Source organism: Calidris pugnax, unplaced genomic scaffold (genome assembly GCF_001431845.1).
Source record: "Calidris pugnax isolate Ruff unplaced genomic scaffold, ASM143184v1 scaffold103, whole genome shotgun sequence".
Classification (NCBI taxonomy): domain Eukaryota; kingdom Metazoa; phylum Chordata; class Aves; order Charadriiformes; family Scolopacidae; genus Calidris; species Calidris pugnax.
This window is the reverse complement of record NW_015090990.1, coordinates 12,516,468-12,539,275: the sequence shown is the minus strand read 5'-3', so window position 1 is coordinate 12,539,275 and position 22,808 is coordinate 12,516,468. Positions and strand designations below refer to the sequence as shown.

Genomic DNA, 22,808 nt, shown 5'->3' with positions numbered 1-22,808 from the left:
GGAAAATTCCTGAGTAGGTTCTTTAAAATAATCTATAGTTTATTTTATTTCCATATTAGTGATATTCCAAAAAGTAGACAGTTAGGGAACAGATAATTATCATATTTATGTACATGAAGAAGGTGAAACTCCATAGTCAATTAATTCTGCCCTGCCACAGACATCCATTGTACCAAATTATTAGGATTCTCCTACTCAGTAAAAATAGAAATTGTATGATGGGATAGCATTATTTGAGTGGCTTAAAATCTGGTTTTAGCCTCTATTATAAGTAGTTAAGACAGCATTTTGAAGTTTCAGCCAACTTGATGGGAAGAAGCTGCTCTTGAAACAGGTTACTTCCTGCAAAGAAAGGTCCAGAGGGGAGCGTGTTTATACTAAAATACTCTACTGAGCTGCCTTATTCTGGTCCAAATCAGATGGATGAGATGTGGGGAAGCCTGCAGTTGTACTGCTGGCCATTAGCAAGAGTGTTTGTTGCTATGGGAACTACTGCTAAGAAACTGTACTGAGGGGGAATGGGAGAAAGGGGAGGGGGAACTGGAAGGACATTAAAAAAGCTATCCAGTTGTTACAGAACAAGAGACAATCTGTATCTGATGACTGGGAGCCTTTTGGTCCTAAATGGTTCATTTAAATAAATTCATGATTTCCAATTAATTCAGAAAATAAAATATTACTGAGGGACTCTTAATTTCTGTGATATTTCAGGCAAAGAACCAAAATGTTGGTGCAGTTTTCATCAGAATTTTAGCTATGCTTGACTAGGAAGTCATTACATCACATTTATCTGTTTGGATGGGGGAGACATTAACAGCCTTATGAATATTCATGTTGACTGGTTAATTAAGTTAATTGTACTGCAGAAGTGCTTGCACTTCCAAGGACAATTTTTTTCTCTACAATTTCTGTTTGGTACCTTTATCAGTCATGCTTTACATGACCTGCAGATACTTTGTCCTTACTGTGATACTTTTGCACTTTTCATGGGAAGGAGGTTGTAGGTAGTTGTTTGTAATGTCAGGAAAATGGGTTAATATTTTGAAGATAATTATATTTTTTGAATAGTAAAATCTTCTTTGTTTAAGAAATGTTGGTGACAGAGATGCTGGAGTTGTATGGATGAAACCTTTTTACAGTAAATTGAATAGTTGGAATGAGATCTAATAATATGACTGTTAGTAATCTGTGTGAGGTGCAAGCCCGTACATGAGCATCAAAGAAGGTTATTAGTCTCTGAAGTAATATGATAGTGTTCAGGGGAACCATCTTGTTACTGGTAAATAATATTCAGAGCTTACACAGGGGGGAGAAGAAGGTTTAGATGATGTAGGAAGATGAATAATAGCATTAAAATCACTATTATTGAATTGCCACTTTTATATTCTACGTTTTTCGTATGATAACTTCTATTGTTTTGTTTCTAAGCTTTTTATTTTTTGGTGTGGCATCCTGCTTGTATAGGACCTAGGTAATGAGACACGTTATTCAGTCATTACTGCAATCTAAATGCTGTTAGGCGTGTATTAAGAGTTTTTTAGAGAAGGTGATGGTACTTGCTACTGCACACGTGCGTGTGTTCTACCTCTTCAGCTTGTGGAAGGGTGGATGTTTTTGAACAGAGGCAGAACTTAACTTTATTTTCCCAGGAGTCATGAAAGGGTGGGTTTTGCCTTGTTTACTTCTGCAAATGTTAATGAGCTTCACAGATTTAAGTGAAGGATGCAATTACTTGTGTCTATCCTGTTTAATAAGAATGAGGTTTAACTCTCATTTAAGTCAGTATGAAGATTGGTATTGACTTCAGCTGTGGTCATTTGTTACCTTGCTGCAATCCATATTGACTCTTACTTAAATGAGGAATCCCAGTTTTAAGACATACCAAGCTTAAACTTCAGAAGTATATTCTTGATCTTCAGAGACAAAAATATTTCTTCAGAATAACAGCTTTCCTTTTGTCAATTTATGGGAAATAAACGCAATTTGCATGACTTGCAATGATCTGCTCTTTGTTTGCGTGATTTCCTTTGTTTTGGAGAGGTTCCCATAAAAGTTTATAAGAGTTGGAAGAATTTGATTGAAGAAAATATTTAGGTATTTTTGAGCTGCTGCTTTAACTAGCTTTACTGGCTAAGCAGAATTAGTTGAATCTAGAGGTTAAATATCATAAGTCATTCAAACATGAAATGCTGTTGGGCATATACTTGTATTATTCTGTGAAGGATTGCTTTTTAGGTCCAACCTTTTTTTTTTTTGTCCCTGAATTTTCGTTATAGAACTGTATTTTATGTGACTTATTTGAAAAACTCACTCTTTTGCCCCATCCCTTGAATTGTTTAAGGGTTGGATGGGGCTTTGAACAGCCTGCTCTACTGGGAGGTGTCCCTGCCCAAGGCAATGGGATTGGAACTCGATGATCTTTTTTTAAGGTCCCTTCCAACCCAAACGTTCTATGATTCTATGATTTTTGCATAGTAAATGGTATCTAGAGCTATATTATTGCCTTTTCTTTTTTATGTCTACTGGACAGAAAGGAAAGTTCAACTTACTTTTAGTTAAGTTGTTGGATAGAAGTTACTGCATATAAATGATTGACATTGTAATATTCTTAGTAAACTGGACTTCCTGTTAGTGTGTCTAGAGAAACTTTACTTTTGACAGAAAAAAGTGAAGAGTTGCATTGAGCTTTTGAAGTTGTCAATTTACACTTCTTTCAAAGTACTTCATAACAGCATATTTACCTATAAAATTCTGAGAAATATGTGAATGAAATTACTTTGTTTTTTTTTTTTTTTAATTGTTCAAAGAATGAAACTTTACGTAACCTGATTTCTTCCATGTACCACTGGAGATGTAAACTTCAAAGAATATTTTGTATCTGTTGTTGTAATGCATGTGCTTCACTTATTTCCTTCATATAGAAGGAGCCCTGAGAGCCTTACTCATAGCTTATCTCTCTGACATTGTAATGTTTTCCATGAGGTTCTCAGTATTCTGAGTTACTTTCAGAGACTAAGGTGCTATAAGAATATAACAGGTGCTCTGTGAGATACTGAGATGCAATTCCCAGTTATTTTACAGATTCTTATACAGAGAAATTATTGAAAAAAATTGAAGCATCTACTCCTGAATAAGAATGACAAGATGCCTTTAGAGCTTTGTAACTATGTATATCAGTCTTTCCAAATTTAGTAATTTTTTCCTGCCACTAGCGTGACATCAAAGATTGCAGAGTTTTGGGAAAAACTTAATTTTTCAGTCTGGTACATGATGCTTTTAAAGTGTTTATTTAAATATTGAGTGCCTGTTGTTTGAAATGTGATATTCTTCCCTTTCCTCTCTTCTCTCCCTCATTTTTGAAAGACAAGTTTAAATACTTCTGTAAAACTTAAAGCAAATTTAGCATCCAGAAGTGTCTCTTACTGTTGTAACATATTAAATAATTCAAGCAACAGGAAAATGATTTGAAAATCTAACTGAACTCATTCCTTTATGGAATGTTAGGTTCTAAATTGTGCTTTTGTAACTTTTGTTATTTTAATTAATCTGTTATTGAATTATTCATCCCTTAATCAGTGATATGAAGAAGCTCAATATTCTGCCTGCTTGGTGGCAGGCCTTGGTTCTTTTTTTTGCAGAAGTAAATCCTATGGCTTTGCTGCTTGGCTAAGAAACACCAGAGATGTGATCAATGAGAAAAATCAACTTGAAATTCTGTTAAAACTGTACCCATTTAGGAAAGATGCAACCATTCTTTGTTTGGGATTTTTAAAATAAATTGCTGCTTAAAAGTCAGCTGGTACACAATATCCTATCCATCAATGCAGAAGGGCAAAATTTGCATGTATAGCTGTGTTTTTTACACAGGTGAAGTGACTTGACCTATCAATCACCACTAAACATGGGTCTCCAGAGCCACGCTGCTTTCATTTACAAACTGATAACTAGTTTTCCACTCTCTCTTCCAACTCCATGCTCTCATTGTTAGTTCTTAACTTTTTTATTCTATTTACCAGCTGATTTACTACTCACTCCCTTGTTTAAAAATAAATGAATCTCTTCTATCCAGTGGCTAGTGCTGCAACTGCTCTGCCAGTGTCCAGGCAATGACAAAGACAAGTCAGATGGGTTCATTTTAATGCACTGAATGCAAGTTGTCAATTTGGCAGACACACTTCAAATTCTATGTTCTCTCTGTTTTTTAGTCATTGGTGTGTTCTTATTCGCTATTGCTTCTAAGAATCTAAAATGTAGCCTGCAAGAGGTGCAGCTCTCTTAGACTAGATCTAGTAGAATTTTGTCTGGGACACATACAGTTTTATACTGGCTGGGTATTATATTATTTTTCCAACTTAAAAATATTCCTCAAATATATCTTATTAGATAATCTGCTTTCTAGTACAGTTGCTTAATACAGCATTTAGGTATAGAAGAAGTGATTTTTTAGGGGGGTGGTTTAAAAAAAACAAAGGCAATTTTTCTAAAGCTTCCCCCTCACCTCCATTGGTTTTTAAGGTACTTTATAAATGAATTTGCAGAAAGGATTTTGTAGACCTCTGGAAATTTTAATGGTTTTAGTTTGTACTGTTCAGCATTTCTGCTGTTACCAAGACTAAGTAATTTGTGGGGAGGCTTTTTTTTTTTTGAGAATGCAATAAATGTCTCAATTTCTTCTTTAATTTTTTTTTCTTGCTGTTCTGTATCTCTTATTTCTACAGTAGCTTGTGTTCATTTTTACAGGTACTACTAATATTTTGGCGCACACTCTCTATGGTATTAAGCATGCAGTGACTGCAGCGTTGCACATTGTAATGGGTAAATATTTTTACTTACATTATCATATTTTAAATAATGAGGCATTATTTAGAAGTTTGCCATAACCAGTGTTTTAATAAAGGCTTACCGTTATGCTATAGCACTGTAAACTACATTGTAAGACTTTTAAACCCAAACAATTCTATCCTGATTTATAGTGTATTGGAAAAGTTCTAATTCTTTGAGTATAGTTTAGTGGCAAAGGTTGTGGACCTCATCTTTCGGTAAGTAAAATCTGCCTTGGAATAATGTCTGATTTTAGCATTCATATTAGCATTCACCAATTTTCTAATGCAGTCAGTAACCTTTTCCAATTTAATTGTGTGAATAGTGTTACTCTGTGTGTGTTATTATGCAATGATTGGTTGCATAATCACTTGATTATTTTAATTTAATGTACCTGCTGAAGACAATAGGAAATTATATAGTACTTTCAGCTTGAGGAAGGGGTTAGGATTGGACTTTTCAGGAAAGTAGTGTTATATTTCTAAGAAAGTATCATTCAGGTTTTTGGCTCTGTGTGCATTTCTTTTAAATAGTAACAGTTTCCATAAGAAAGCCATTATTAATAGAAAAAACTGTATCACTTGCCATTTGGTCGGCACAATAAATAGTTTTTTGAATGTGAAAATTTCACTGAATTTTCACTGAATTTCTAGAGTTGGAAGGGACCATAGAGATCATCTAGTCCAACTCCCCTGCTGAAGCAGGATTGCCTAGAGCTAGAGCATGTTACTCAGGACTGCATCCAGGCGGGTTTTGAAAATCTCCAAAGAAGGGGACTCCACAACCTCCCTGGGCAGCCTGTTCCAGGGTTCCGTCACCCTCACCGTGAAGAAGTTTCTCCTCATATTTGAGTGGAACCTCTTATGTTCCAACTTGTGCCCGTTGCCCCTCGTCCTCTCGGTGGGAACCGCTGAAAAGAGTCTGGCTCCCTCCTCCTTCAACCCACCCTTGAGATACTTGTCAGCATTGATAAGGTCTCCCCTCAGCCTTCTCTTCTCCAGACTAAAGAGTCCCAGCTCTCTCAGTCTCTCCTCATAAGGGAGATGCTCCAATCCTTGAATCATCTTTGTAGCCCTACGCTGGACTCTTTCTAGTAGTTCCCTGTCCCTCTTGAACTGGGGAGCCCAGAACTGGACACAGTACTCCAGTTGTGGCCTCACCAGTGCAGAGTAGAGGGGGAGAATGACTTCCCTTGACCTGCTGGCTACACTCTTCCCTATACAACCCAAGATACCATTGGCCTTCCTGGCCGCAAGAGCACACTGGAGGTTCCACCGAGATATGAACTCGGATCGCTGGATTCAGAGTCCAGAGTGCAAGTGTAATTATGCTAAAAGGAAAAACTAGCTTGCTAATACAAACCTTATTTTCAGGTCTTAGGAAAATAGCAAATACTTAGTTGAGCAATGTTAATATTCCTCACAAAGCAAATTTACTTTGGGATACTTTTTTATTTTTCCAAATAAAAAAAGAGAATAATGGGGAAGGTTCATCTTGAGTATCTATTTCCTAGACCTTGCAGTCAGCAGTGGAAGACCCTTCCAGACAAAATCTAGAACTGTCTCTTTTAATCTGAGACACTCAATCTAATGGAAAACACCCAGGTTCTCACAGAAAAAAATGTATATACCCCATCTTGACGAGAACTGGATGTCTAAATTCCAGAACTGTAAACATAATTCCAGTTAAAACCTATATTTAAGAGCTCCCATATATCCTCCAATACAATTTTCAGTCATTGCAAATATTTATGTAGCAACATTACATTTTCTTTGATACTAATTGTTGAAAATTTGAAAATTGAGTCAGATCTTTTGCAGTTTGATGAAGTAGCTGAATTTTTGCCGTAACTTTTTTAACACTTTGACATCTGAACATTGTTCTCTGAAATGACTAGTTTCATAGAGTCTTAATTATATCTAGATTGATTCTGGTTTCCGTTAGTAAAACTTGACTTCCTAAAGACAGAAGAGTCTGGAGTCTTTTCCTGAGGCTAAATTAGATGCAAAAGAAATTGTAAGTTGTATTCCATTTGAAATACAGATGTTATTTGTAATTTCTGATCTTTATCTTTGAAAATGTAGGACATATTCAGCCAGTGGATGTCTGTACTTTCAGTACTCCAAGCAAGCTGTTGCGCTTTGGGTTCTCAGCTATGTTTGGTTTTGGTGCAAGGACTCTAGCTTTGGCTGAAAAACACCGTTGGATGCCCTCCAGTCAGCGGAAGGATTTTGCTTTTATCAAAACACTGGCAGATCTCAAGTATGCCATGAGCTGTTACATTTTTCTAGTATTTTTCCTTTTCTTGAGGAAAATGCAATAATTAATGTGGTAAAGACATAGACAACAGTAGTTTAGCTATGTGGACGACTTAATTGCAGACAGATTTAACTCAGATGTGATGTATATCCCTCTTATATGTTAAAGAGGAGATAAATTCTGTATATTCGGCATCTGCTTAAAATCATCTTAACTTTGATAAAACCTGTCTAGCAGTTAGAATATTGGTTTACATGATAGTAAATATCAGTACTTTTCTAGGCCAGAAGAATGTGAATTATCATTTCTACCTCTACAAATTCCACAGGAAGACTCTCATGAGAATGACAGGTAACTAAAACTGAGTCAAACAATTCCAAAGCTACAAAAATACGTATGTCTGAAGATAAAATTGTAAAGTGCCTCATTTTGTTCAAATTTGACCACTGGGTAAAACAATCTTTAAAAAAATAAAAAATAGAAGATTTATTTTGACAGCTCCCAAGTTTTTATACTTTCTAAAACATTCCCTGTAGACTATAGAGGATTTGTTACAAACCATTCTTCCACTCGGTATTACTGGTTTGTTAGTTCCCTTAATCCTTTCTTCCATTGAGATATTACTTTTTTTTCTAAAGTAGATACTGTTTAAATGTGCTAAAACGAATCTAAATTATTTTACCTACATGTTTCTGACCTTTTAGAAAGAAGAAAGAGAAAATTAAAAAAAAGGGTGAGTTCTTTTGTTTTTACAGTTATTTAAAAGCGAACTGTGGCTTGTTAAACTGGAGTAATGTAGAATTACTCTGTTATATTTAGGTGGCAAGGATCAATGGCACAAAATTCAGGGTCACTTCCTGAATGTGAGCATTATGGCAATCCCTTGTCTGTGTTCAATGGCACCAAGAGGCTTGGCACCTAATACGAGGTCAGTAGGGGTTTAGAGAATTAGTCATGTCTATAAATTCTGACATCTTACCTTAAGACCTTGGCTTTTCCGAGAATACGAGCCTGTGTTTAGGTAGTCTAGACCCTCTGGAATGGGGGAGGGAGCAGGGACTGCAGCAGACTCGATAATCCCGGGAATTGTAATCAGTTTTTGGATCAGGCAAATAAGGTCAAGCAGTCTAACTAGAATAATGAGTGGATAATTGCTGTGATCAAATTAGTTGGCAAGTCTGACTTAAGTAGTAGTCATCAAGCAGTCATCTGTCATAGGATTTGACTATATGTAGAAACTTCATTCTTGGATTTTATTTCATTTAAAATATTAAGATGCCCCACATCTGCTTTACAGCCAGCCAAAATGAAGCGTGAATCTTTCTACTGTTATGAAGAACTGAAATTCACACTTGTCTTCTGTCTCTTTTTCTTTTTTTTCCTTTTTTTTTTCTTTTTCCTCCTGAACTTAGGAAATGCAGGGTTTATACATGTGGGGTTTTGGGAAACAAACGAGTATGTAATCTGGTTGTTGGCATTGACTCATTTTGCCTTTAGCTCATGTTGAGAGCATGCTTTGTGGTGATCAAAACAGTCATCAGGTGATAAATATTTGTACTTGATGTAACCTGTTGATGATTAAACAGAGTAGCAAGTACAAACTTTGTAGTTGTATGTGAAATATAACATGATCCCTCAAAAAAGAATGAAAAGAAACTCATATATATATGTATATATATGCACTCAGGGAAGTTTATGCAATTACTCTGTTTTGTTTCATTTGATTATCATTGGGTGAAAATAGATGTACCTTAGAATTGATCAGGTATTTTTCTTCAAAAGTACTGGCTGATCTGGAAGAATTTGATGTATTGGAAATGATATAGAAGGAAATGTTTTTGATGAAACTCTAATTGAGTAGGATTCTTTGCTACAGAGGTCCCACTGAGCCTCATATACCTCAGGATAGTGCCCTGATGCCGTCCCCACTTAGGAACTTACTCTGTTCAGCATTTAGTGTGTTGTATTCCAGTCAGTAGAAACATTCTGACAAGAATTGAAGAAATTACTCTTTTTTAGCTTTGCTTTCTCTTTCCATCTGTTCTGGCACCTGTTTCTCAGTGGCAGGGAGATTTATGACAAGCCCATGCAGTAATTGCCGGCTTGAATTAGCGTGTTTCTACCACAGTATAGTTGCTCTGTGGATCCCCCTATCCTATCATATAAGGACATCCTTTTTTTTTTTCTTCTCTTAAAAAATAATCTTAGGATTGGAGTCAGCTAATAGGGTAGGAAGAGTAGACTCTTCAGACAAGTGCTTCATTTCTGATATTGAATAGCATCTTGACTGTAAGGCTTTTTAATATGGGAAACATAAACGTTGCACTGATTGTTAGAGACTCAAGACCCATTATGGAAGTGTCAGCCAAACTCAGCTAGGTTTCTTTACTCTGTCCCATTTTCCCCAAGAGGTTTTTGCCATGTGAAGACATTTGGAGGGGAATGAAAGCTTTGCCTGCTGCCTGTAACTCCAGTTACACTAGTCTAAATATGCAGAAACATGCCAGACTACGTTTAACTCTGTGCTGTGTGAGCCATGTGGGACATTTGTTTCTCAGAGCATAGGTGGTGTGCTTTGGTGCAGACTGGACTTTCAAGAGAATTAATGAGAATTCTTAGTCATCTTTTAAGAGAAAAGGCCGTAGTGCCACATGCATTGCCCAGTCGCCTGCTGCGCCCTTTGTTGCAGCAAGCACAATAAGGAGGCAGCTTTTTCAATTTCACCCTCACTGTTTCTAAATCAACAAAGTAATGCAATGCCACGTGACTTGCTTAATGCTTACATAAAAATTACCTTCTTAGACAGAGCTGTATCGTAATGGTCTTAGGACATTCCTGATGCAATTGTTCAGTAGCCAGAGAATTATGAGTGTGGAGAGATGTGTTATGGTAGGCTGGAAGTATTTTTATTTTCTTTAAACATTTTCAACATAATTTCCAAGTATACATGCTGAGTAAATAAATATAGATATGTACGCATATGTATTCAGAAGATATAAAATACTTTCTATATAGAATACAATTTTAGCAGTGTTATCATGTTAATCAGATACTCTTGTTGAACCTTGATTTGTCTGTATAACTTAAATGGGACTTGGGAGTGATTGCGCTGAGATTCGGATTGTTCACTTCTCTGACAAGGTACAGTTGTGTTAAGGGGGAATCTGTGAATTGATAATAGCTCATTGTCTAACTCAAACTCTCAAAGATGCTAAAATATGAATGGTGACTGGGTACCCTGGGATCATTGAGTTTCTGTACTGTAGGGTTTCTTCTTGATTAAGCTCTAGCGTATGACTGTTTTATCTTATGCAAAATTCCCTTAGCTTTTAACCTTTGTGTGCTTTGTGAAATGTTAGTAGAACTGTACTGAGAACTGCTTAGAGAGTTTGAATAGTGGCATAGTTGAAGATCAGGATCTTTGTTGGGGCAGCCATGAATGTTAATGGAGGAGGAGAAGGAGCCCATCTGCATTGGGATGTATGATGGGGATGTGCTTGTGTGCATCATGGAAATAGTTTCTTGGTAAAGCTCTGTCTCATGACATTTATGGTGGTCATTATACTTTGCTGGAGAGAAGAGCAACAAGATTAATTTGTGTTGCCCAATGTTTAAAAAGTCATCCGTTAGGTAGAAAAGCAGGGTTTTAAAAATTAAGGTATTGTGTTCAATAAATTATGGATATTGATAAGGGAGTACAATTTTATTGTTTGTTACAGTGTATAAGTCTACTGATGCTAAATAACCTCAATTGCATAGTTTATATTCATGTTTGGCGGGTTGGCAAAAAAATGTAAAAAACCATTGGGACTGTTCTATTCATTTATTCTTGCTAGCTTTTTTTTAAAATCTAGACTATTGAATTGTTAAACTTCCAAATTAATGAAATTTATTTTGGGAACTAAATTGGTCTGCTTTTCAGGTTGAATAATGGAAGCATGGCTCTTATTGTTGTACAAAATACTTCTCGAACAGAGTTTATAAAACACCTGAAAAGATACGCCAGCGTAAAAAATCAGGTACTGTTAATTTCTTTCTGGTGATTATAAAAAGAACAGTTAATCGTGAAGGTAGATAGGCTGCAAGAGTTAATGTTAGCATCCTCATAAGGAGACTTAGGTTCCTGTCAGAATACATTAGCCCCCTTTTTATCTGATTTTTTTTTTTTTTTTTTTTTTTTTTTTTTTTTTTTTTTTTTTTTTTAAATCACTAGCCTAATACCGATTAGCCTATTTCAGCCCATCTGTTGTGGTTTAAATTGTATTTGTGTTGTACTATAGTTTTACGGGTGTAAAGCCCTTTTACCACAATAAAGGAAAGGCGTGCTGTGTTTAAATTCTGTGTGGTACAGAGCTGCAGAAGGCAGACTGGGGGCATCACGCAGCTCTGACAGAAACGGGTAACTTCAGCAGATCGCTGCGTGCTCTGCTGATAGCAGTGGGTTGTGACCATTGGTTGTCAGCAGGTGTGAGCTCCAGCTAGTTAGGAATGTTTGCAGAACTGCATTTCAAAATTATGGTCATTATTCTGTCTGGAGAGAAAAAGCAAAGCATGCAAACGTAGTGCCTTATTGCTGTCCTAAATACCCAGTGCACAGCCTAAGCACACTCATTCAGATGTTTCAGGGTTAGGTGAAATCACTTTTACAAGAAGGTTTAGGTTTGAATTTATCAACAGTCAGAGAGTTTGGGGGAGAGGTCACAATTTGCTGTCACAGTTCCATGTGACAGCACTAACAACTGCATTAAGGAAATAGTTCATGCTTTCCAGTTATGCTTTTGGAGGAAGGCTTTGCTTTTCTGTCTGCATTTGTAGTTAGAAATTAGGCAAGGTGATGTGGACCCTCCTTTAAACGTAAGATGAGCATTTACTAGAATTCTGTCTGGCCTTGTTTAGGACAGGATTACTGGTAATAATGAACAGAGTGCAGGAAAAAAATCTGCTTGGACTTTCACGTTATCCTGAAAGCATGTGCCATTTTGGAGTGTGTAAAATATACCACCTCACCTATAGATTGAGCAAGTCCAATATGGGAATGCAAATGGAGCACTACGTTTTTTCTGAGGCACTATTTAGGATAAAAATAGCATGTTAATCTATAAATGCTATCTGGAATATATAATGCCTCATGTGGTCAAAGCTTGAGTTAAGTGTTCCCATTTACTTAAGACAAAAAAAAAAAAAAGCAAGCTTTTTAATTTCAAGTAATCCAGTTTGTTGCTAAGCTACCACTAATATCTTTCATCTTCTTTTAATATGTATCTGTGTTTGGTTTAGTTCAATTTTCCCTTTGTTGAGACCTACACAGTCCAAGAAGTAAAACTACAACCAAGGCTTAAAAGTGGGCTTGATGCCAAAGAAAATACATATTTGAATGCTGCTTCTGCAGAAGGAAATTACCCTTGGAATATAGATGGAGACTTAATGAAAGAAGCATCAGAAGTTCACATTCGGTAAGGCTAAGTATTATGTTTATGGACTGTATACCTGTAACAGATTAGTACTGCAATCTTAAATGTGTTACAACTCTATATACTACAGATGACTCCAAAATTGGGTGTTGTAAATGCTATGAGGATGGTGCTGTTGTGCACTGCACAGTCTGGCCCTTTTGCCATTGTGTGGGCCTCTGCCCTGTTGCCTCGTGCCCGTCTTTGGAAAGGTTTGTTATGACCCACACGGCCTTTCCTTGCAGGTTCCTAACAGCTTCCAGCTCTACTTCTCTGCTTTCTGCCTGTTGCTTTACCCTTCTGATTCTTAGAGCAGAACAGATGTACAGAAAGGTCTGTGACTCCTGGGAGGAGCTCCTTCTGGGATAAGGATTCCTGCTTGGAAAGCAGTGTGTGTAAGGTTAATAAAAACATGTAGTTGTTCAACTGTGGGAAACTTAGTGCTGCTGGAGAATAGTCTCGGTATCGAGGAACTAAAAAAAGAGAGTATGACTACACAGGGAAATAGGAAGATTATCAGTGGAATTAAACAGGCAGTGGCTCACGCTTCTGCAATGCACACAGGGTTAGTTGAAGGCAGAGAGTTCAGAGTAACAGCTATATAAAATAAAAGGCAGATCATATTATAGAGTATATAATATATATAGTTCTAAAGATCATACAATTGTTTGGGTTGAAGGGACCTTAGAGATCATCTAGTTCAAACTCTCCTGCCGTGGGCAGGGACATCTCCCACTAGACCAGGTTGCTTAAAGCCCCATCCAGTCTTGAATGATGACCTTATAGGGATTGTCAGAATGTAATTCACCTGATTTTATTCCATACAGTAGTTCATATGTATTTGTCCCCTCCCGTCCCGCCGCCCCCCTCAAAAAAAAAGTGGCACACTCATTGCAAGAGTTAATTAAACTGATAAAGTTCTACTTCCTGACTTCACAGGGTACATCCTCAACTTATTAATCTCTATGGAGTCAACACTGATGACCTGGAGAGTTCCCAAGCAACATGCAATTGCATATAGAAAGGACACACTTCAAGTTCAGTATGAAAGGCTCCTTTTCTCACCTCTATGCACAGCTTTCCAAGGTCCCAGGCTTTCACTCACTGAATTCATTTTGTAGTAGAAGCTTAACTGGGATGTTTGTAATATTTCTGGATTTAAATTTATATCAGGTTATATATTTTTATCTAGTCGTATTTAGTTGTAAAGAAGCAGGCTTAACAGGAAAAAATTAAAACTGATTATACTGGTCTCATAAATTTGAGGTTTGAGAAGAGTCCATTAGAATAGAAGAAAATAATTTTTTTCTTTAAAATTATTCTGGCTTTTGCAATAAATAGAGTATGAGGTATTTCTAAGTCTGCTGCTGCTATCCGTGTTGTCAGGTAGCTCAGTTCAAATAGAACTGGTGATTGGAAGTATGGTACCACCTCATGCTGAAGGATGGTAGCAAAATATAGATTTATATTTTTTTTAATCCAGTACCTCCATTTCTAGTTATAATTTTTAATGTTGCCTTAATATATTTGCTTTCCAATCATTTCTAGTCAAAACAGTGATACAAAAGAACATGCTGATGTCTTATATGGCTTTTCTTTGTTGAATTGTACTCTTTGTACAAAATAAGTATTTAAAAATATTTTGTCTATCCTAGAACTGAAATGATATTCAGTATAGTTTTTGTTGCTGCTGAGAATAAAGTTGTGATAAATAAATTAAGAGTTGACCTAAATTTTTATAAGTTCCCTACAGGGCATAAACGTAATTTTAAGAGTGTTTGGGTTTTTTGTAGCTTATTTAATACAATTATTGGAGATGACGGCAAATTAAGATTATATTCTTTCTGGGAACTGGCTTTTTCTGAGATGATGAAAAGTAGCAGACCAAAAAGTTTGTCCCTGCAGGACCACAGGGATAATGACCATTTTCCTGGTTGCTTGTCTATGAATAGTCGAGAAGGTGGCCGAGGAATGAGGGTGTTGGAGGCTGCATTGTCTCCCGGCCAGAATGAGTTGCTTTAAGCTCTTTCTTCAGTAAGCAGTAAGTACAGTGTGAAATCCAGTCCTTAAAGATTTTGTTAAATCAAGGGCTTAAGGCTTTACATAGGATCTATAGCTACTGTATTTTATTTTGAATGCTACTTGTTAAAAACTTTTACCTGTGATAAATACACAAGACAAAGAAGTCCTGTACCTAAAGTATGGCAATTATTTGTCTTCTAATACTAACTAATACTGTTACTTCTTGGAAATCTCATACAGTTTCTGCAGACAAACCTGGCCAGTAGTAAAGGCCATATTTGTAGACAATCAAATGACTGCTTCATAGGCAATTTAATTATTATAGGGATCTCATAGCTAGTTCTGCTCTTTGCAGTGGAGGTGCTCCGTTCCCTTGATTGCCTTTGTAGCCCTTCACTGGACTCTTTCCAGTAGTTTACTTCTTGAACTGAGGGGACCAGAACTGGACACAGTACTCCAGATGTGGCCTCACCAGGACAGAATAGAGGGAGAGGATGACCCTCGACGTGCTGGCCACGCTCTTTTTAATGCATCCTAGAAGACCATTGGCCCTCTTGGCCACCAGGGCACCTCCTGAGATGGGTCAGAGCGGGTCCAGCTATGAGACCAGATCTGGTTACTTGGGGCTTCATCCAGTCCAGCTTTGAAACCTCGAAGGATGGAGACGACACAACCTCTCTGCAACCCTGTTCTGATGCCTGGCTGTCCTCATGAGAAACATGTTTTTCCTCGTGTCTGGCTGAAACCTCTCGCTTCAGGTCATACCCGTTGTCTGACTCGCAGTGAGTAGTCTCCAGTTAAACTACTATAATTGGTACTATGTCACATCAAATATTTTTAGCATGTTAAGGCAATTCAAACTAAACTGTCTACAGTTGTCTAAGAAGGAGATTCCAGCTACATTTAGTAGATTTAACTGGTTTTATTACATAACTGAAAATTAACAAAATAATTAAACTTGCAGAAGAAACAGCATTCATGTGCTTAACTTGTTGAGGTTCTTTTTTAACAAAATGAAATTGAGTGATACTTTATAACCTTCCCACCATCAGGACAGTGGACATTAATTTTTTGTCAACCTGGTTTATAAAAGCTAATTGAATTTTGCTTCATAGCCTAAGAAGAGGCAGCCAACATTTACATGTTAATAATAAAATCTGAATAGGAATTATACAATTTCCAAGGCAACATTATCACATGTACTGACTTATGTAAACTATTTCAAAGATAAAAAAAATGCTTTAGTTTCACTTCTTTGCATTGCTTGTACTGACAAGAACGTTAATGCTTCTTCCAGTATTTGAGGTATATTTTTCACAATGTGCTGTAATATCAAACTGATTTTTGTTCAAAGATATTTTAGTAAAGTGCAAAATTTCGCTAAAGCCATTTGGAAGAGAAGCATTTTGTGTATGTTTTCATAGACTTGCAAGAAAATATTTCATTCTTAACAGACTTTATTTTGATTTTTTTAAAAAATATATGCACATTCATTTGTCTTTACACTGCAGAAGATTTTACAGAGAAAATTTACTTTAGAGTGATTGACATCTTTGGCTTCAAATGAAGTGAAAGGAAATTACAAAATGGTCCCCAAAACCTTTAGAATCTGTGGACAATGTGGCTTTTATGGCACCAAATGCTCTATTAGCAGAAGTGCTTGTTGAAGGCACTCTGTATTGCTTTCGAGTCCCAGGCTAATTCCCATATGGTGGTGCAGCTCCAATGTGTACGTACGTACTACATTCATTTCTCCTTGCAGTTCAGACAGACATCAAAGGCACGGCAAGAAAGGCCATATTGCTACTGCCGTTGCAATAAATTCACTTATTGAAGAAGTTTTACATTCTCCAGTTAGCTGTACTAGGGAGCAAAGTAAGAGGGTTTTTGGGTTTGTTTTGGTTTGGTTTTTTTCCCCTGAATTGTGCTATTTCACCAAAGCTAGGTGGCAGTGCAAACTTATCTAGCTGAAGAAACTTCCTGTAGTAGCAGAGCAGTGGTTTGAACCATGTTTCTATTCAGGCATTTGCCTTTCTGCTGAATGGCTTTTGAGGATGCCTGTTTGGATGGTATTTATCTGAAAACTTCACAGGAACCCAAGCTAGCTCTCCAAGTGACTTCTTTCAGGTAAAGGGTGACATAGCTAAAGACAAAATTTGGCCCAGTAAGGTTGGCATTCAGAGTCTTTTGGGTATGCGCTTCTTTGTTTTGTCATCATGTGAAGTCTTTTTATTTTTTCCAGGTCCTGGAAGAATGCAGGTACTAAATACTACTATGCTAAGTACTATAGAAAAATCTTCAAATAAATAAAAATAAATACTTGCTTTAAAAAACCCCACATAGAAATATTTCATTGGAGAAGTCCAAAATATCATGGCAGCAATATCTGAGGAAGGGATGAAATAACTAATTCTGTCATGCTTGCAAGTACCATGCTGAAGATGGCTACAAACAGTGATTTCCGATACATGACTCTTTCTACAGCTGAGAAAAGATTCTGTGCTGCATCTCCAGGCTACCCCTGGAATTCCCTGCTCTGGATCCACCTTTGACCTTCCTGGTTCGGGCTTGCCCAGGTGTCTGAGTCTCTGCAGTCTTGTGGCTGTGCCTGCAAAGCCAAAGCTTACGAGGTCCTTCAGAAGCCCAAGAAAGCTTCTGATAGCTGTCTTCTACATCCGTGCACTCTACTTATGGTCCTTCTATTGGTTTAAGCTTTACCCTTGGAAAACGCCAAAGCAAGATGAGGGGAGGATACGTTCTTCAATGTCTAATCAAAGATTATTGAAACTTGAAAGTGACTAGAATAACTCATGCTAATGTGTTTGAGATCTTATTTTCCAGGATTGGCCAAACGTTATTACTTTCTAGAAATTCTCGTCTCTGGTAAGTAATTCTTCTTTTCTTTATCTTTAGTGTTCTTTTGACTGTTTGAAATCAGATATATACGTGGCATTTCAAATATTACTGTGAGACTTCAAAACAAACTGCTTTATCATTTTCATGTTAGAAAAACAACAGTCCTCTAAAGGTGTAGTCCTCCGTACAGTTTAAGGTAATAAAGTGTATTTTGTAAGAGCAAGTGAGCTCAAGACCAGTTTTCTTGTCACCGATGTTTTTCCTGTGAATTAACCTGAATCTTAAATTCTTCATTTTAAAAGCAAACATTTATTATTTCCCATCTTAGTCCTCTTTGTTCCCAGTTGTAAAACTCCAGCTGTCTCTTCTGTTCGTGTCTTGAGAGACTGGTTTGTATTGCCTTTTGAAAAAGCCAATCTGAAATACACAATTTTGGAATTTGTTGTCAGCAAGTCTTTATTATCAAATCTAAACCATAAAAGGTGAACTAAAAATGCATATATATGGTGTTTTCTGAATGACAGTATTTGCCATTGCTTTGTCATACCAGGTAATCAAGTGCTACTTGTCAATCAAAAAAGTAGATTTGCTTGTGCTTTTACTTTTTGGGAGGCTGGTACTCTCCTGCAAGGAGTAAGGACGTGTGGGCTTGTGAACTGTAACACTCCACAGAATCTAGTATTTTTTTTAAACGTTAAATAGCAGTAAAACTTTCCTGTTAAATTTGTTTTATTTCTACACATTCCTGTTAAAAATGAAGGATGGAGACAGTCTGCATGTAGGTATAGAAGTTAAAAATCTCTTAATCGCTTGTCAGAGAAGCTGCATCCTTCATAGTTCTCTTTTTTACTTATGCACGGGATTTTTTTAGCATTTGTGTTTCTGTTTAAGATCTTAAACATTTTACTCTGGCATGAAACTATGTTGTAGACTATTAGTTGTCATGTATCAAGTGACATTAAACGTGGAGCATCATCCCACAAAAATGATCCATTTGATTATCATTAAATGCTATAAATCATTTGCAAACATGAGATGTCATATAACACATGGGAAGGGGTTTGTGGTGTTGAGTAACAGATGATGTAGAATAAGCAGAAAATAATATGAAGGAAAACGGAGAAGTATTTTGAAAAAATGCCACCAAGTTACAGTAAGAATTATATTTCTTTGGAAAGGACAGATAATAATGAAATATTATTTATCCTTTAACCTGCATTAAGACAGCAAAAGATCCACCAACAATGTGAATTCTTTACTTGAGAACAACTGAGAAATATTGAAAACTTACCTTCCATAATATAAATGAAAGAAGCAAAAACAAGGTGACGCCAACTATTAAGCCTATTCCAATAATTAGTACAGTAACACGGAATTTTGGGGTTTGGTGGTGCACTCCTTCCAAATAGACCTGGAAAGCAGAAAATAATAGTACTGGGGGTTTTTTTTGTTTAAGATACTAAAACTACAAAAAGTAATTAAATTTTTCAGTAATTAAGACTATTTTAATTGCCTGTGCATAGATGTGTATAGGATGCCACATTGTTTTTTCTAATTTAACAAGTTTATCACAAATTCATGAAACTAATTCTTACATATGCAACTTGCTTGTCCTTGTGTAGTTCAATAACTCTTGCATTTTTTTCTGGTGAGGCTGTTGCTCTTACTTCAAACTTCAATGCTGATGCATCATCCTGATTAAAAAAAAAATAATTTAAAAATCCTTTCTTTTAAAAAAAATAACTTCAACACATTAATTTCTAGCCAGCAAAAATGGTAACACAGCTGCTCACAGAAAAAGAATCTCACACAAACACACAATGGTGCCTTTTTCTGATCACAAAACAAATTAGTACCAGAAGCTGGAATGAAGCCCAGTTGGATTTTACTTAAGTCCATATCCATGCTGCTTTTCTTAGAAGAGTACAATTATGAGTTGAAATTAAATCCCAATCCTACATAAACTAGGCAGAATAAGCAGAGCAATACATACTAGAAAATAAAGTGATAATATTAAATACATATTTTTCATTGGTTTTCATTTTTCATATTTCACCTTGAGACTTAACATTAAAAACATAAAAGAGGTTAACACCTAAAAGATTTTGGATTTAGTCATAGTTTGTGAAAATATATTAATACCTAGAATTTATATGCAAAAAATACTGCAAATATACTTGAGGGGAATTTTTCAAGGCATGAAAAATTCATGTGTTACCATTTCTAAAAGTGAAGGAGTAGCCTCCAGCTGCAGCTGAACAGTTGCTTCTTTTCCACTTTCCATGTTTCCGAGCTTGCAATATATTTGTAAGCAAAGGCTGTCATTTTTCATGCAGTACTGCAAAAGGGAGGGAAAGATTAAAACTTAAGTTTATCAACTTTATCATCTTAGTAAAAGACACTTGGGAACTGAGTAAAACGAGAAGATCCATGTTTGTTCTTGAAACATCAGGGTGTAACTCTAGGTTGTCATCCATCACTATCAATCCATAGGTGCTAAAGGAACGGTACAAGGGACCAACCTAGTTGTTATAGAAAACAGCAAATATTTTTCTTAAAAATTCAACTTCTTTTAGACTGAAAAATAACAATTGTAATAATTTGGTTATATGGGTTTTTTTACACTGTTACTTCAAAGTAGCTTTTATCAGGAATGATAAATGACAATGACTATATGATATCTGGTATAAACAGTAAAACTGATTGATCTTTATGTTTGTACACTGACAGCTACCACCATTGCACTCAACTTTGGAGAAAACAAAAACCAAGCCTGTACATGATTATATTTTTTGTCCAAGACTGCAATGCCTAACTTCTAATTTGATATTCTAGCACAGACTGTCTCTCAATCAGTGGTTGATTGTAGTATGCTTACTTAAAGTCCATAATTAACATATATAAGATGTATGGCTTCTTTTGAGATGAAAGTATTAAACAAAACTGTACTGTATTAAACACTAGTTGCAGGATGCAGATTTCTACGAGAACAAAGCCTCAAAAATGTAACACTGGGATAGCAATTCTGGTTTGGACTATACAACTACCTGATCTTTGGCATCATCACATCCTTCAGTAAGAAGTTCCACTGTGAGTACTACTTTGTGTTTTGTTTTTTTTAACCTGGCACCTATTAGTTATATTTGATGGCACTTTTTTGATGTGGAAAATGCCATGAATATTTAATCTGCATGCTTCATACAATTAAAATTAAGACTGTTTTTCCCACATTTTTGATTTGTCACTGAATTTCATCTGCTGTCCTCTTGGACCACTCTTCCTTGGAAGACTGCTTTGGTGACCTCATTATATAAGATATACTGTTATCTTAAGGCTCATTCATCAGGTCACTTATTTCCCACTGATGCCCAAAGACAGAACTTACCATGTGTCTCTTTGCAGGCTTTGAAAAGAAAGTGATGACCTCCTTTAATATGTTTTCATTTTTTTCTGCCGCACTACAATTTCTGGGATATTTATTATAGGAGCACTGTCCAGCTGTAGTCTGGAAATAAAAATAACATTATCACTGCTAGAATTTAAACACCAGCTAATAATCAGAATACAGATTTCTGAAAGACAAGAAGCTCTAAAGGAATGTAATTTTTACATTCAGAATTCTAAAACACATCAGGATGAGGATCATCCTGTTCTTGTTCATGCTGCTTCACCACAGCTAAAAAATTGAACACATACTTAGTACCTAGTTCTGCTACGCTCTGCTTCTCTTCTTCATGGAATTCATACAGCTAATAAAATTATATTAAGTCACTTGTGCTTACCTTGATATCCAATATGTTGAATAATTTGTAGTCATTGGGTGGAAAAGCATTAGGTATCGTTATCTCTAAGGTTGTATTTGGAGCCATGCTTGGTCCTGCACTGATAACCTTGTGGGGAAGAACGTTATACATTTAAAGCTTTAATTCATGGTAGCTATTCAAGTAACAAAATATATATATACACATATAGAAAGTATAAATACATAAAACTTCACAGAATGGGGTAGAACGTGTATTATTATGCTGTCTTGAAAGTGGATTCTGCTAGGAGTAATAACATTTTGCTTAATTCATTCCTTAGGCTTACTGAACCCTTCACTTCTCCGAATCCAAGGAGTAAGCGGTGCTAATCTGCAATGACTACCCTGAGGTCATACACGCTGCCTTCCGGGAGAATATGCAAAAAGGAACTAGGAGAGATTAATGTCTAACTCCTGCTTTTAATCCATTGGAGACAAATCTGATACCTATAGATCCTCTTACAAGGAACTCCTAGTTCCTTTTGCTTACCGTAAGATAATTCCTTTTAAAATGTTTCTTAATGGAAGAAGTGGCAAGTCAGAAATGCTTTACCACTTTCAATCCTGCTTGTACTAAGTATTTTTATTGTGACCATTCAGTTGAAGATTGTCCAGGCCAAAAAAAGTGTTTAAAGAGCGATTGACAGCCACTTCCCAGTGCTACTGCTCAATAGTTGGTCACCATGCCTTAAAAAGTTCCCTTATTGACCATGCGTGCTGCCATTAAGCACATTGGAAATCTAAGAGTTAACCTTCAAAACAAGGGTAATAGGGTTTACAAAGAAGAACTCTTACATGGAAAGTGAAGTTGATATTCTCCTTCATACACGTAACTGGTGAATCTTTCTCATTTGTTCCATAAACAAATGAAGCTGGTGACACAAATCTGCAATGGTTTAGAAGTTGTAAATTAATAGAATTGCTGTATATTGTTAGCATAACTTTCTGCTCCATGCTATCTCCAGTAAGATTGGTTCTACGAAAATGCTTGAGTTATGTTTAAATAAATCCATGAACACTGAGTAGAAGTCCTCTACCTTTGTACTCTTTCCTCTTAAAAAGGCAGATGAATCAGAAAAAGTCGTAAATTCTCACCCAAAACTATGCTCCATAAAAGCCCCCCAAGAAACCCAGAGTATGGTCTATGTTAAGCAACCTGAGGATCTGCTGTGCTCTTATTAAATACCTCTTTCTATAAAAAATATTCCAGTTCTTAAAAAATTGTAGTCTGTTAAGAGACAAGTTTGAAACACCATAGAGATTGGTCTCATCTCACAGTAGTGGAAATAAAGTCAGACCCCAGGACAGCTGTGCCATCTCATTCCCAGGATTTTTCAGCTACATCACGCTTCCGCTTAAAAGTTCTGGGAATTGAGCATAGTTCTAGTCAATATCCTATGGATGTGCAGGTATAGCAATAGGTGACTTACCCATGAGCATTTAATTCAATCTCATATTTGAGAGGTACAACTAAAGTCAGCGCGTTATCCAGCAGCATGTTCCCATCTTCATTTTGACTATAAAAATACAATGAGAGAAAAATGAGTATTGGATGCATCATCATATACTATGCATTATTTCTATACACAAATATTAAA

The 22,808-nt window shown here is 36.3% G+C and overlaps 2 protein-coding genes across 2 annotated transcripts in view; one reads left to right on the top strand and one right to left on the bottom strand.

The window, feature by feature from the left end:
- The window catches only part of CERKL (ceramide kinase like), a 65,035-nt gene extending 50,789 nt beyond the window's left edge, over window positions 1–14,246 (top strand). The window contains exons 7-14 of the mRNA XM_014954142.1: window positions 4,741–4,815; window positions 6,906–7,083; window positions 7,363–7,431; window positions 7,785–7,813; window positions 7,900–8,008; window positions 11,003–11,099; window positions 12,358–12,533; window positions 13,470–14,246. Of these exons, the coding sequence (XP_014809628.1) occupies window positions 4,741–4,815; window positions 6,906–7,083; window positions 7,363–7,431; window positions 7,785–7,813; window positions 7,900–8,008; window positions 11,003–11,099; window positions 12,358–12,533; window positions 13,470–13,551 (815 nt within the window). The 3' untranslated portion in view covers window positions 13,552–14,246. The remainder of the gene's footprint in view (window positions 1–4,740; window positions 4,816–6,905; window positions 7,084–7,362; window positions 7,432–7,784; window positions 7,814–7,899; window positions 8,009–11,002; window positions 11,100–12,357; window positions 12,534–13,469) is intronic.
- Window positions 14,247–15,459: 1,213 nt separating this feature from the next.
- ITGA4 (integrin alpha 4) overlaps window positions 15,460–22,808 on the bottom strand; it is a 38,443-nt gene continuing 31,094 nt past the window's right edge. Inside the window, exons 21-28 of the mRNA XM_014954615.1 lie at window positions 22,641–22,727; window positions 22,006–22,096; window positions 21,191–21,298; window positions 20,794–20,913; window positions 19,627–19,746; window positions 19,004–19,102; window positions 18,700–18,819; window positions 15,460–17,825 (exon numbers count right to left, since the gene is read on the bottom strand). Of these exons, the coding sequence (XP_014810101.1) occupies window positions 17,733–17,825; window positions 18,700–18,819; window positions 19,004–19,102; window positions 19,627–19,746; window positions 20,794–20,913; window positions 21,191–21,298; window positions 22,006–22,096; window positions 22,641–22,727 (838 nt within the window). The 3' untranslated portion in view covers window positions 15,460–17,732. The remainder of the gene's footprint in view (window positions 17,826–18,699; window positions 18,820–19,003; window positions 19,103–19,626; window positions 19,747–20,793; window positions 20,914–21,190; window positions 21,299–22,005; window positions 22,097–22,640; window positions 22,728–22,808) is intronic.